Raw genomic sequence first — 15,239 nt, forward strand, 5'->3', positions numbered from 1 at the left:
GAAAAAAAATTAAAGATATGAAGTTTTTTTAAAAGCGAATACTGAAAAATATACAAATAATGCCTTGAGTAGTGTAGGGCCTCAATACAAGTAGACCTGCGTATAAAGAAGCAGGAAACTGAATGAAAAGATTGGCTTTCTCTTATTGTGGCATTAAATACTGAGAGATTTAGGGTGAGGGGGTGAACATCAATTTATATATATATATATACACACACTATATATAATTTTATAAATTTATATATATAAAGTTGGTGAGACTAGATTTCTTCCCACAGTTCCAATTCTGCATCTGAATTCTTTACTGATACGCATGTACCAGTATTGAGGATCTCAATAGACAGGTTGCAAAGAACTCGCAGCAGCCCTGCCCTGGCTCCGGCACGTCATTACCTGAGTGCACAGTATGTCCTAAGAGTTCCACCGAGGGAGATAGTCTGGACTTCGTAGAAGTTATAGGTGAAATACCAGCATTTCTTTTTGGCTGGACATGTGAAACGTTTCAAGGGTTGTTTGAGTGACTGACTTTCTTCCCTTGCTCTAGGTCCCCACCTGCTTTGCATCTCACCATCGAGCAGACGGCCTGCTGGAAGTTGTTGCTGACCACCACATACAGTAACAGGTTGCCAAAGGTGTTCAGGGCAGCCAGCGGTCTAGAAACGATGTACGCCTCGTGGATCTGATTCTCAATGGAGCAGCTGATTGAAAGCAGGCGGGATTCAATCCGAATGACCCTCAAGATATGGAAAGGCAAAAAGCATATATAAAACACGAGGAGCAGCAGAATGGTTAGTCTTCGAGCTTTCTGCTTAAGGCAGCTGTGCGTCTGAGGTCCTTGTGTTAGGGTGTAGATAATCATCGTATAGCAAAGTGTCACGATCACCAAGGGGAGGCAGAAGGTGGTCGCGGTCAAAATTAGATTGTACCATTTGATGGTCGTGAGGTCATCTGAACTGGTGAGGTCGAGGCAGGCGGATCTGTTGGTCCTGGTGGTTGATGTGATCAGAAAGGTTATGGGCATGACGGCCACCAGTGAAATGGTCCACACCACCCCACAGGCCACCACGGCCCATCGAGTTTTATGGATGGAAAAGCAGCTCATCGGGTGAATAATGACAAAGTAGCGGAAGATGCTGAAACAGGTGAGAAAGAGGATGCTGCTATACAGGTTAAAATGGAAGCCGAAGCGGATGAACTTGCACATGAAATCCCCAAAGATCCAGTTTTCTCCGCTGGCGTAGTAATGAATCAGGAAGGGCAGGCTGGTGAGGTACAGCAGGTCCGTGCAGGCCAGGTTCAGCATAATGATCGTACTGCTTCTCCAGGGCCGCATCTTGAAGATGTACGTGGAAATTGCTACTGCGTTCCCGGGAAAGCCCACCAGGAAGATGATGCTATAAATAACTGGGAGGTAGTGCGTCTTGAGTGGGATCTTTTCATCAGTGCAGTTTCCAAGAGCAGCTGCATAATTGGGGAAATCAGAAGCATTTGCAACATCATCTAGTGGCTCATTCATGGTTGTCTCCTTTCATTTTGCAAGAAAACAAGAGAGTGCAGTTTGGCGATACGAATCGAGAGAAAGTAACTCGCTGATAAAGGAAAATAGAAAACATTAACGGTAGGGTAATGAAAACAATGATCCACTTTTCAATGAAAATTGCTCTAACAGCCTAAATTTGCCACTCTTTCTCTTTAATCTCCAAAGAGACCCTGAGGAAGAAATTGAATTTCAAAGAAAATGACTGTAAGGCAAGTTACTAAAGACATCTAACAATAATATAAAAGTTAAATACTATGAGAAGTAAAATGAAGGACTGGGGTGGAAAACCCCACGTTGTAGCTGCAGAAGACGACTTGGCCAGGTTGCTGTTGAGGTATGCCCTAGAGTGTCACCATTAGAGACCTGACCACAGCAAGCTCCACCACTAATCACGTGTGAGGCACCTCACCAATGTGTTACCTCTAAACTTGACAAAACGCTGAGAACATTTCTTATTATCTCTATTTTACAGAAGAGACTAAAACCGCGACCTGTTCCTGGTAACACAACTAGTGGCACAGCTGGGATTTGAACCTATGTTTGTCTGACTTAGAACCCATTCTCTTTCCAAACTGCCTCACTGTGCTGCCTGTCAATCTGGATGACCCTAAATGAGGGATGCAATGGGAAGTGCAAAGGCATGACGGGACTGAATACCAGACATTTCTAAAATGTAGATTTCGTGCATTCCAACATCATATGTCTGGTAGATTTCATTTTCAGCTCTTCCAACCCATTTTAACAGGAAACATAATTTGCTCATGTTGTGGGGGGGGGGGTGTTTGCAGGGGGAAGAGGAACAATAGCTTCATGCAGTGTTAAGAGCTAGGGTGCTATTGCCAGAGGCCCTGACCTTGACTCTGTTTAGCCAAAGAGTAGTTGTGTGTCCCTAAGCAAGTTGCTAACTCTCCAGGGCTGAGAGGAGTGGGATTTTAACCTTTCTTCTTGCTTCTCAGTGTTTTCTAAAATTTTGACTGTGAATTTCTGCATGAAGATCATTTAAAAGAAGAATTACTTACGATTAGGTTATTATTCGGATGTAAACGCTGTTGGTAAAATGCATCCACTTACATATTTATGAAGCACCCACTGTGTATTAGTTAGGCACTCTGCCAGGTCCTACAGATACCAAATGAATAACATGCACAGATGTACAAGCCACTATCTCAGTCTACTCGGGGAGATGGACAGAGAAATTATTTTAACAAAATACAACGCTAACTCATGGAACTTTCAATATATCCCCCCCAAAAAAGACACGAAAAACACTTGGAACACTACTGGGCACATAATAAGTGCTCAATAAATGTTAGGTGTTAATCACTAAGTCCTTTGATAGATGAATAGTACAAGGCTACTGATATTACAAAGAAGGGAGGGAACAGCTACTTAGAGAATAGGAGAGGGCACTAAAGGAACATCATTTAGGAGGGAACATTTCATCTGAAACTAGCAAGAAGAGAGGAAAGGCCTTCCAGGCAAAGGGAATAGCATGTGCAAAGGCACTGAGGTGTGACAGAGTTCAAGAGGTTTCAAGAGAAATCTCAGAATGCATTTAAACATTTATTACTTTTATTCTGAATGAATTGGGGAAAGAATAGTTCAGGGATAGGAAGCCTGCCAGGCACTGAGGTGTGACAGAGTCCGAGAGGGCAGCTGTCAGGACCCACACGTGAGAGGCCAGCGCTCCCTTGGGACCATGTATTACCAATCAAAAGCGAATGTTTCTCTCCTGGTTCAGTTAATTTACTCTCACTGGTATCGCTGTTTGTAGGACTACCACAGACACAGAACTAAGGGTGACAGGAGTTAGGCACTGCTGACCAGCAAGGGTGCTGTGAAGCCAAAAAACCACAGTGGGTAGCTTTTCCCTTGACCAAAAGCCATAAGGGCTTATGCATGGAGAGAGGCAGTCATTTAAACCCAAAAGAAAATGGTCAGGGTTAGGGAGTCACTGAAGTAGCACTTTCTGAAGTCTGTTCTTAGCAAGTCAAGATTCAAGACTGCTTATCCGTCAGCTCCTTGAAAGCAGAAGCAGGAAGTCACCTCGTACCCCAGGGGCCGACACACATATTTATTGTGTGGGTCTCAATAAATATTGTTGAATAAAAGAACCATGAGTAACACCAGCAAAATATATCTTGTGCCACAAAGCTAGTAAAGCAGCAATGGCTATTCAAAAAAAAAAAAAAGTTTGATTCTTTCATGGATTTTAAAATAAGGTGCAAAATTAATTTCTGTCATTGCAAATAAACCCCTGCCATGTTATGGGGCCATTTTAAACCGTAATCATATCAGGAAAAGGCAGGCTGTAGGTAGAAACAACCAGCTTATTGTTTTGAAAAACAACAGCGCAGCTTGGAATTTATTGAACAATGACTGACCACTTGTAAGGGAGCCGGGGTTGACAAAGAAGAGTCACCCCTCCCCCTAAACCTCACTGAAAGAATGGTTTGAGTTTACAAAATACGTGTGAAGTTAAGAACAGGAGACAAAAACTGGTCAGGGCTGTGAGCGAAGTAAAACGAGGCAGTTTCTTTCCTCGACAGTTCCAGAGTCCTGTGCAATTCACTGCTGCCACCAGAGCACCGGCTGAACACAAAGGCACCATTTCCATTCAGCGGACATTGTGGAATGATGTGCTGTATTCCCCTACTGTGGATCTCAGTCATAGGGCGGTTACAGACCCCTGAGGACTACTGTTTAAACTTGAAAGAATGATCTATTAAGCTTCAACATAGCCAGACGGATACATTTGCACTAAAGTAGATGCCACACAAATAAAAACAAGCCCCAAAGATTTGGGAATTTTTTATGATGGAAAAAAACCTCCATCATTTTAGCCTCTACTTTTTTCTCTGAAATTGGGAAGACATTGGGAGTGTTTGAGGCTAGCTGCAGGATATCAGTGTTTTGGGGATGCACAGCTCAGGACCGTCATCCTAAGGCCAGCCCGCATATGAACCTCACAGACTGGGATTGCAATCTTCTGAGGATAAAGATGGCAGGACGCGGGACGTGGTATCTATTCAGGTGCAGCAGATGCTACCTTGTGTCCATAGAGGATTCTTGCCCACTTGGTGGGAACAAGTCAGGTGGGATTAATGAAGCAATGTGATTTTTCTAGGGTATCTGAAAATTTTGTAATAAACTCCTTATCCAACAGCCCCCAACTGCTCTGCAGCTCCCCCTGCCGCACCCTGGGCTCTTCTGGTGCTGAAAACCCAAGGCTAAGTTAACACCCGTTCTCTCCTCCTTTTCCCAAATTTCCAGTGGACCAGGGAGGGATAAACTTGGAACACTGCTCCTCTCACCCTCCCTCAGAGGCCTTGGAAACTCTGCAGCTAGGGTTGCATGTGGTTACCAAGAAGAACCTTGGATAGACCTTTCATTCACAAAGATTCATCTTGGTTTCCTCATCTACCTATTTGTAAACTAATTTAATTTCGTACTTGTGGAAAGCGGACCAGTTCTCAGCCCAGACATACTTGTGAAGAGAGTGAACGTTGTCCTCCCTGGACCCTGAGGGACCCCTCTCCCCAACTCTTCCCTCAGACCCAAATTTCAAATAAGAATCTGCAACTCAGGTACCCTGACGAGTCTTAGGACCTGCCACATTGATGGGGCCCAAAGGTATGATTTTAGCTATTTGATCTTTGACATTCTCCAATCAAATAAAATCTATGGAAATGCACACACAGACACACAAAAGTTTTACATCCAATTTGGAGGTTTAGAGACAATCCTAAACTTGTTCGCTTAATCTATAGCAAAGACACAAAACAAGATACAATAAAGGCATAATAAAGGGAAATGGTTTTTTGGTGTGCTTGCTGAGGGGTTTGTGGGGCAGCGTCTCTGGGCTTTGCTAACACCATGAAGCCCAGAAGCATACGGTGTGATCTAAGTACGCATCCGGAGGGCGGAATCAATCGATGTCAGAGATGAACTCTCTGCCCCCAAAGTCCCCACGCTTGGTCGTGAAAAAGGTAGGAGAAATCCATAGTCTGGCACTTCTCCAGGCCTCCCTGAGACAAATCTCTGGCCATTCTAGGCTTTTATTTTGCCCAGATGCGCCCCTGCCCCCTGCCAGGATGCGGGGTTGCTACTGCTGCCCCGAGATAAGAAGCTGGGGACGGGAGGCTCTGTTCCCGCTGGCTCAGGGCGTCCCGCAACCTGGGTCCCCGCTCCCGGATCAGCGCAGGTCCCCCATACCCGGCTCCCTCCCGCCCGCGGGGCCCGCTCCCCCCAGATCGCGGCTCACCTGGCACCCCAGGCGCGGCCGCCGTGCGCCCCGAGTGGCCGTCGGAGCGCGGCTGCGCCCTGGCGGCCGGACAGTCAGGAGCAGGGGCCAGCGCGCCGCCCCTGCCCCTCCCACCGCTCGGAGCCCACTCAGCAGGTGCTGAGCCCCGGTCCCGCCCAGCAGTCAGAGGACAGCATCCTCCCTCACTCACTTTCATGGCCAACACAGAATAGCAGCTTCCTCTCCCGGGGGTCGCTGGACATCCTCCATGTCTGTTTTGCGCGAAACTGCCCAAAAGGAGTATTCCCTTTGGGCAGTATTCCCAGGAGCAAACACAGCCTGGCAGGAGGGCTCTTGCACCAGGGCAGCTGCAGTCCTGGGTCCTGTCGTCTGGGTCCAGAGCTATCACCTGCTTGTCCACAGTTCACGGCCTTTCATTTAGTATAGGGTGGAAGCAACTTAAATTCCGGCTCTCTAAATTGAAGACCTCCGCCAGAGGGTCTTTTCACTGTATGCAATTACAGGCCTGCCCTCCACAGCTCAGCAAAGTGATGTAAAAATAGTTTGTAACTGTGTGGGGAGAGCACCTGTCGGAATCTCCAGATCTAGGACGCAGACCTGTTGCCATAACCTGAGAACAGCATTCTCCCTTCTCTGAAACCCGGCTACAGCATCCAAGAGAACCGGGCTCTGAATCATTGGATCCTGGGGTCCCTGGCAGCATCAGAGACGAGTTTTCTGTATTGCCTGATAGGGACGCGTGGAGAAAGCCCCCTCTCCGCTCCACCGTGAATGGGCACTGAATGCCCCTTTTGCACTATCATGTTGATGGGCATTAAAGCAACCAGTCCATCCTCTGGGCGGGCCAGCCTGCAGGAGCAAAAATGTTAAACTAGGCATCCCAGAGCCCAAGTGAGAAGATCCTCCCTTGCTGATGGTTGGGACATTACTATATTAGGTATTTTTATGAGTATGCTTATCATTATTTGAGTCCCAGACTCTCCCAGGAAATATTTTGCATCAGAGAAAAATTATTCTCCAATTTTACTATCTTTAATCACTTCCTCATTTGGAATTATTTGATCCTATTTATTTCCAATCCATCCACACATTCATTCAACAGACATTTGCTGCTCGATTATTCTGTATCAGGCACTGGGGAGCTGAAGAAGAATAAAACTTGATCTCTGCCTTCCAGGAGCTCGTATTCCTGAAAAAAATAAACAGTTAATTTAAAAAGTGATTAGGGTTTGACCCTGGAAAATAAGGGTGCTATGAGGGAATATAAGTCAGTTGTAAGAGAGAGAGAGAGAGATCACAAGAAGCTTTCAGAGTAAAAGATGTTTGAGCATTTTCCCTTGGTGATCAAGATGTCCATATAAAGAGGAAATGGCTTAGAAGGATTATTTAAAAACAGGTATTGGGTCCTAGAGTTTTAGATGTGGAAAGGACGTTTAAAAATATCCAGTCCTGGGAATGTAAAATGGTGCAGCTACTATGGAAAACAGTACGATTGCTCCTCAAAAAATTAAAAATAAAATTACCGTATGATTCAGCAATTCCACTCTGGGTCTATTCCCCAATGAATCAAAGTCAGAGATTCAAAGAGATATTTGTACACTCATGTTCATAGCAGCATCATTCACAAGAGCCAAAATGGGGAAGCAACTCAAATGTCCACAGGTGGATGAATGGATAAATAAGGTGTAGTACGTACCTACAAGGGACCCTTATTCAGGCTTTAGAGAAGAAGGAGATTCTGACACATGCTACAACGTGGATGAACCTTGAGGACATTACATTCAGTAAAATAGGCCAGTCTTAAAAGGACAAATACTGTATGATTCTGTTTACATGGGGTGTTGAGAGCAGTCAAATTCATAGAGACAGAAAATAGACTGGTGTTGGCCAGAGGCTGGAAGTAGAAGGAATGGGAAGTGTTTGTTTAATGGGTATAGAGTTCAGTTTTGAAAGATGAAAACAGTTCTGTGTGAAACTCTCTGAAGATGGCATAGGTCTTCACGCCCAGAGGATGACGGTAATGATGGGAGCATGACATGTGAATGTACTTAATGCCACTCAACTGTACGTCTAAAAATGGTTAAGACGGTAGCTTTTATGTCATGTGTATTTTACCACAATTTTTAAAATTCTGTTAAAAAGCCCATAGTTACGGTCTCACTTTACAAAGGAGGTCACTGAGAATTAGAGACGTCCAGGTGACAAGCCTGAGCACACAGCCAGGGAGGCCCGTGGAAGACCAAGGCATCAGCCCTCTGTTCTCACTGCACCGTGCTGTTGGTAGCTGGACCACTTGATGGAAGCCATTGCTCTGTCAGAAAACAATGTGCTTTAACCCAACACTCTAAAATGGCTCCATCAACAAGGTGATTATGAGCAAGTGTCTTTTTTATCTTTTAATATTTATCTATAAATATTGTTTCTTATTACAACTTGAAGTCCTCACCAATAAAGTAGTCATTTCCAGGAAAATAGAAAATAAAATAAAATACTAACTGGTAGATCTTAAACATCTCTGATTAAAGAGAATGATATAGTTTATACGTCTTTAAAACAACTTGCCTTAGAAAAATGACGTCACTAATTTAGACTATGTTTTAAACTTCAAATTTTGGATCTGGAAGTAGCCTTCTACCAACCCTAAGTCAAAGACTCATATAAGGGTAGAATTCAACTTCCCTTTAAAATTGGTCTCTTGCCCAGAGTCAGAAATGCTTTTCCTTCTTTAAAATGAGCACCCAATAGAACAGAATTCCAGCACTTAGATTCATAGCTATTTGAGCAGTACAGGTGCCACCTGCAGTGTGCTGCAATTGCTCCTCTGAAGCAGGGGACGGGGTTTAGCTCCACGATAATCTGGCTACTCAGAATTTCTCTAATTAGGAAGCACCTCCAAAAGCCCTGTGAGACTCTGCAGAGAAGGCGGATTCAAGGAGCATCCTCCAAAGGCAGGAGGAAGAAGAAGGAGTAACACATTACAACTATCCTCTTCTTCAGGGTTGAGTGAGAAAGGAAAAAGTCATTGGTGATAATGTGGGCCCTACAATTTCTCTCTCCCCTGGTTATCATTCCCCATCATTCCCGACCATTTGTATTAACCATCTGTGTTCTTTTATTCTGATGCTTTGATATGTGGGGCTTTGCTGATGGGGAGAGACTGCCTCTCCCAGAGTTAGCCAATTCCTAGAGTTAGTAAACTCATCAGAGAGCGTACTCTCAAATGCAAACCAACCAATCCAGAGCCCATAGCCCAACCACCTTCTTTATTGGGCTGTCACACTCTGGTCCACCATCCACCTGCCCTAATCATCCCAGGACCAGGTACCAGACAACTAGGGTCAGCCCCTATTCTCCAGAGCCTGCTGAAATTATCCAAACTAGCCAGTCCTAAGCCTGATTCCCTGCCTTGCCTGGTCCTTCCCACGGAAACCACAGTAAAGGTTTTTGCCATATTTCCCCCTCTCCTTCTGCCTCCTGTCCCACACTGGTGCTTCCCTGTGTGACCTCCTGAGGTGTGGTGTACCCCCTCCTCTTGGGATCTGCGAGTATAGCAAACTACCTTTTCAATGGCAATCATCCCCTGGTATGTTGGTCTCACCACACCTGAATGATAATAAAACGTATATTTTGAAACACTGTTCATGGCCTCGTCAGGCTTTTTTGTAACTTTGGCCACAATATGATACGTCTTGGTAGGATAGCAGTACTCTCATGAGATGAATTGTCTTGATTTAAAAAAGAAAAAAGGTTAACTTTTTTTCTAATGCCTTTAAAACGGATTGCTCAGTGAAGATGCGTCGTTTAGATAAAACAAGGTTGTTTTTTTGGGGGGGGGTGGTACGCGGGCCTCTCACTGTTGTGGCCTCTCCCATTGCGGAGCACAGGCTCCGGACGCGCAGGCTCAGCGGCCATGGCTCACGGGCCCAGCCGCTCCGTGGCATGTGGGATCTTCCCGGACCGGGGCACGAACCCACGTGCCCCGCATCGGCAGGCGGACTCCCAACCACTGCGCCACCAGGGAAGCCCTAAAGCAAGGTTTTGATCTATACTAGGCAACAAATTCAGCTATTGCAATGCCTTCCAGATTCCTACAATATTTCTTCAGCGCGGAGGAAGACTTTATGGTACAGCAGAGAGAGTCCCCGAAGTTTGAGACCTGAATTGTAGTGTTCGGAAAGCAACTCAATTAGGTGGGAGAGGAAATTCCCTTTCTAGTTCTCCATCTAGGAAAAGCAGACGTTGGGCAGGTCAGTTCCAGATTAAAGGGATCTCAGTTTTGAAAACTTAAGAGAAACTCCAAGCTTAGTTGCTTAGACGACGATGTATGATATTGCTGTGCTAATGTGAGTCCCCGCTATGCTTCTATGTGAACATCTTTTGATGATTTTTAAATGTTTTCACAATGATATGTTCTTTGAAAAGAGGCTCTTCTGGGGAATTTAGAGAACTATTAGGAAAGGGGTTGACTAGGTCGTCCAACCTTAGACCCAATCCCAGTATAATCTGGAAGATGGCATGGGTCTTCTAGGTGGGTAAAGAGCCAGGCGGTCAGTAGAGCTAGTGGATGGGCACAGCTAAGCACGGGGTCCCAATCTGCCCAGGAGGCGCTTTAATGTGAAGTATGGTAACCAATGGAAGCAGGGAGAAATGGAGATTCGAGACTAAGGAAAATGTCATATAGAAAAGCCAGGGAATGAAGAAAACCATCATCAAGAAAATGAGCGCTTTGCCTTTGCTGGTGCAGGGTCCTCTGCTTGGACCATCCTTCCCATCTCATCTTTCTGGCTTGAATCTTAACAAAATACACCACTAGTCTGTGACTATCTTTGCCCAGAAGTATATTTTCTTCTCTGAATACTTACTGTACTTATAGTATGTACCATACAGTCTAGCATGTATTCATTTGAAACTGTTTAATAGTATGATAAACTACAATGGTTTTAAAACTTGAGTCTTGTCTAATCAACAAAATTGTCTCTATCTCGAGAGAGGAGTTTATATTCTCCTCTTTGGATATTGCCACACCATCAATCTGTGTATAGTAGACTATTACAACTGCCTACTGTTGTTAGGCAATTATTACTATAACCATGAATCTGATTCCTCATTTGACCTTGATTAATACTAAAATAGGTTTTAGTTACTAGTTGAGACTAAGCTGTCTCCCACTGGCCTCTGTCCAGTCAGTTGAACATATGAAAAAGGACATGGGGAAAGAGTGGCCAAGAATTTAACAGAATGAACACTAAGCTGAAAGACTGAATGGGGCAATTAGGAAATCACTGCTGGCCTGAGAACAGTTCAGTCACCTGGTAGGGGCTGAAGCTCGTTTGTGCAGTGGGTAGAGCAGTAAAGCGGGAAGTTACAAGTGAATTAGGAGGGGTGGGAAGAAGGAAACAAGGATGTAGCTTGAAGGCTGACATGTTTAAAGGAAAGATTTTATTTATTTATTTATTTTTAGGTTAGAGAAACCCTAAGCATTATTGTAGAGTGAGGGAAATAAAAAAGCCAATGGTGAAGAAAAGATTGAGGTGGTATAATTAATGGACAAGAACATGACGCGATAATACTGGCTGTGAGGTATGACTCAGCAAATAATAAACGTGTTTGAATTCTGGCTCCTACCTTTATAAGCTGTATCATTTCTTTCTTTAAACCTCATTTTGTTCATTGTTAACACACCATACAAAGTTGAAAATGATTAGGATAAATTTTGATTCTCAAAGTTGACTATACATTGTAAATACTTTAAAAAGTTTGAAAAATACTCATGCCAACCATGGCTGAATTTCAAAAGCATTACATTGAGAAAAAAAAAAAAGCCAGAAACAATGAACGCACTTTGTATGATTCCATCAAGATCAGGCAAAAATCATCATCATCTTCATTATCATGATCATCATCATGATCATCATCATCATCATCATCATCATCATCTATGAGGATAAAAATGACAGTAGTAGTTGCTTCTGGAAGGAGAGGAGGGTTGACCCAAATGGGCAAAGAGAAAACTTTCCAGGTTGATGTAAATGTCCTATATCTTGATTAGGATGTTGGTTACTGAGATGAATACATTTGTTAAAACTCACTGAACTGGATACTTAAAATCTGTGTAAAAATACTCTATGTATTTATACTTTGATTAAAAAATAATTAACCCCAAAGGAAGATTTAATTGGTATGGGAAGTGGATTGGAAATTGGGATTTTTATAAGCTGCCCTGGTGATTATAATATAAAGAAAAGTTTGAGAACCACCAGGCTAAATCATCTGCTGAGATTGAGATTGTGAAGAAGCGACCTTGAGAAAAGTTTGAAATTAGAAAGTGGGTTGAATGGGTACAACCTTTGTTCTCAGGGTATGCCCGTGGACTATCTGCATCAGAGACCCCTACGGTGCTTGAAAAAATGTTCATTCCTGGGGCCCACGACAGAGGTACTGATACATACTTTGGGAGTAAGTTCCAGGGTTTTGCATATTAACAAGTTTTCTCCAGGTGATTTTTATACTCTAAAGTTACGGCAATTCCTGAATAAAGGGACCAGCATTTCACTGGAGAGGAGGATTGGATGGAGAGCAATTCCTAGCAGGGGAGGGCAGCCTTAACTCGCAGCAGAGAAAGTATTTGGAAAACCAATCACATGACAATCTGGACTGCCAGGTACCCACATAAAGTTGAGGAGGTGATGTGCAGCTGTAACGCAAAAACAAAACAAGCCTGGAAAACCAAGAGAAACAAAAGGAGTAGTAAAGTATGGATCTGCTCTGGAGTCTGAGGCTCAGCCCTTGGACCAATGATCCTCTTGGGATGTACCTTTTGGACAGCAGCCAGAGCTTCTTAAAGCTGATTCCTCTGAAATGAACCAAAAATATATGTCAGGATTGACAATTTTCATGGGAAGTATCAGCAAAGTGTTAACATTTCAAAAAGGAATACAGCGCACATTTGAGAAGGACTTTGGGTAGGATTTAGACCAAGGTAGATGTCAGAGAAGCTTCCTGGTGGTCTAGTGGTAGGATTCGATGCTTTCACTGCCGTGGCCCGGGTTCAATCCCTAGTAGGGGAACTGAGATGATACAAGCCCTGCAGTGCAGCCAAATAAGAAGGTAGATGTTTTTAAGGAGGATTTTCAGGAAGAGAGGTCAGTCTATATAAAAATACGGAGGCTGAGGATTGAAGGAAGTGTTCAGGTAATAACCTGAGGTCCAGTTCTCCTGAAATATTAAATAAAAACTACATCTAGAAGAGTAGTGGCAGGGACAGGTAAGTCCTAAAAAGTAGAATGGGAGCACATTTTGGTGAGACTAAATTCGCTTTCTCCAGCCCTGGCTCTGAAGAAGCAAGCTGCCATGAATCATGAGTCCTGCAGCCTCCAAGGAAGCCATTTCTGCTAACAGCCCAGGGAGAATGGAAGTAGGTCCTTCCATGCTGAGCCTCTGGTAAGAACTCAGCCCTGGACAACAGCTTCATTGCAGCCTGGTGAGACCCTGAGCAGAGAACCAGCTAAGCTGTGCTTGGACTCCTAACCCCGGACTCACAGAAACTATCAGATAATAAACATGTGTTGTTCTAAGCCACTAAGATGTGGTCATTTGTTATACAGCAACAGGGAAAGGATGTAGATTTTGGTAAGCTGTCTTTATCTAATTACACAGGCAGTGGGGAGCCATGAGAAGTGTTTGAGCTGGGAAGTGGAGTAAACGTGCTCAGCACCTTATCATCTACTATTTTTTCTCTTGGGCAGGTGTTCAGTTCAATTGTTGATCAGCAAGTTTCCACCAAGAAAAAAGGAAATCCCAGGAAACTGTGTGAAAAAAAGAACCAACTTTGTGTTTTTTGTCCTTTTTTTTACTTTAAAGAGTTAGTCATTCATATTTCTTATATTATTTATGTATCAAGTTATATTTATTATATATTATATTTTATGTTTTTAGGTTTTCATCTTCTGCTGTTTACTCTTGTGGTTAAGGTTTTATTACCTCATTTTTTTCTTTGGAAACTTTGAAATTATAAAAAGAATGTTGGACCAGAATCACATGGTTCCTTAAGCTATCTTTTTGTTTTATGAAAGACAAGTAGATTCAGGGGTCAATGCCAAGTCTCTTGCCAGCATAAGGGAAACTTTATTATACCAGCATGTCACACAAACATTATCTTTGTCTTTACCTCTTAAGACCATGAAGGAATGCACCCCTCCATCGCCATCATGCACACACACTGCCATTCACCATGTAAAAATACCGCCATACCGTCTCCTTTGCTGAGGTCCCCATAAGGCTACTTGTGACTTTTGTGAGCCCCAATGACATGACTAAGGACAGAATGGTTAAGTCTGAAGCAGATAGGAGAAAATTGTTCCAGGATTGCCCTCGACTTCTGTACCTCACCTTGTTCTATTCACCATGTGAACAGAAGATTAATCCCTCTTACACGCTGATGGAAGTCCAGGGATTCAAATTCTTTGGTGCTGAAGTAATGATTGTTCACATTTTTTGAAATTTGTTTCTCTACCCTGCTAAAGTCTTATGTCACTTTTCCCCTTCAGCAACCACATTGCACAATACTATCTTATTATATCTGTCATGCTTCTGCATTTGAATTAAAATGCCTCAAAAAAAAAAAAAAACCATAACAGGCTCTGTAATTTCTTTATTATAGCATTTTCAATCTCTTCCTTTTGACCTTTTGGTATTGCTTTCACGATTAATTTTTTTCCAGGGCCCTGTTGACACAACAGACCACTGCACTAACCTATTAACCTTTGAAAAATCAAAGTTGAAATCTGACTTGAGTAAGGGAACCAAAATATTTTTCAGCTAGCCTGGGCTTTATGAACAATAAGGCAGACAAGTTCATCTCCGTGATGGACAGGCTCTGTGTGTGGAGGAGTTGGTACGAAGAAAAGGAGATTGAAATGCAGTGCAATGCAACTAAAATGGAAAGTTAGCATTGTGTCTAATCTTAGAGTGGCTGGTCTTCATGCTCACTTTCAGGGAGAAAATGAAAACATAAGTAATTTAATGATAACAGCTGTGTCTTCCTCCTTCCATTTTTCATAGACAGTCCTCCAGAGTCTGCCCTTCCTGCTTTGTGTCTGATGTATGCTTGTTAGTTAAAATCGTTAAGCTGTTTATTGTTCCTCCCTTCCTAATTATACCAAACTGATATTTCATTAAATTGGAAAAATTTTAAACCTCTTTAATTGTAAATCCTGCTTTAATCCCAACTGTGAGTTTAACTGTACCCAGACTTTTGTGAAATTCTTACAATTGTCCATTGATAACTGAAGAGACAGTGTAAGCTCCATTTGGGTAACCTATACTTGGAGAAAAAGTGACTCACTCACCTCTACCCCATCTTCAAAGGTGGTTTATTCCTGACCTTTGCAAGCTTCCCTTAACCCTCCCCATGTCAAAATATACTGATCGCTGGTT

General features: G+C 43.2%; 1 protein-coding gene across 1 annotated transcript; it reads right to left on the reverse strand.

Annotated features, from left to right (window-relative positions):
* Positions 1–502: 502 nt before the first annotated feature.
* On the reverse strand, positions 503–1,516 carry OXGR1 (oxoglutarate receptor 1; the record flags this gene model as incomplete). The annotated part of the gene is made up of 1 exon (XM_082859208.1): positions 503–1,516. One exon carries the CDS (start codon positions 1,514–1,516, stop codon positions 503–505), a length of 1,014 nt encoding a protein of 337 aa, XP_082715334.1.
* Positions 1,517–15,239: the final 13,723 nt, after the last annotated feature.

Source organism: Leucopleurus acutus, assembly GCF_964270905.1.
Source record: "Leucopleurus acutus genome assembly, chromosome: 18".
Lineage (NCBI taxonomy): Eukaryota > Metazoa > Chordata > Mammalia > Artiodactyla > Delphinidae > Leucopleurus > Leucopleurus acutus.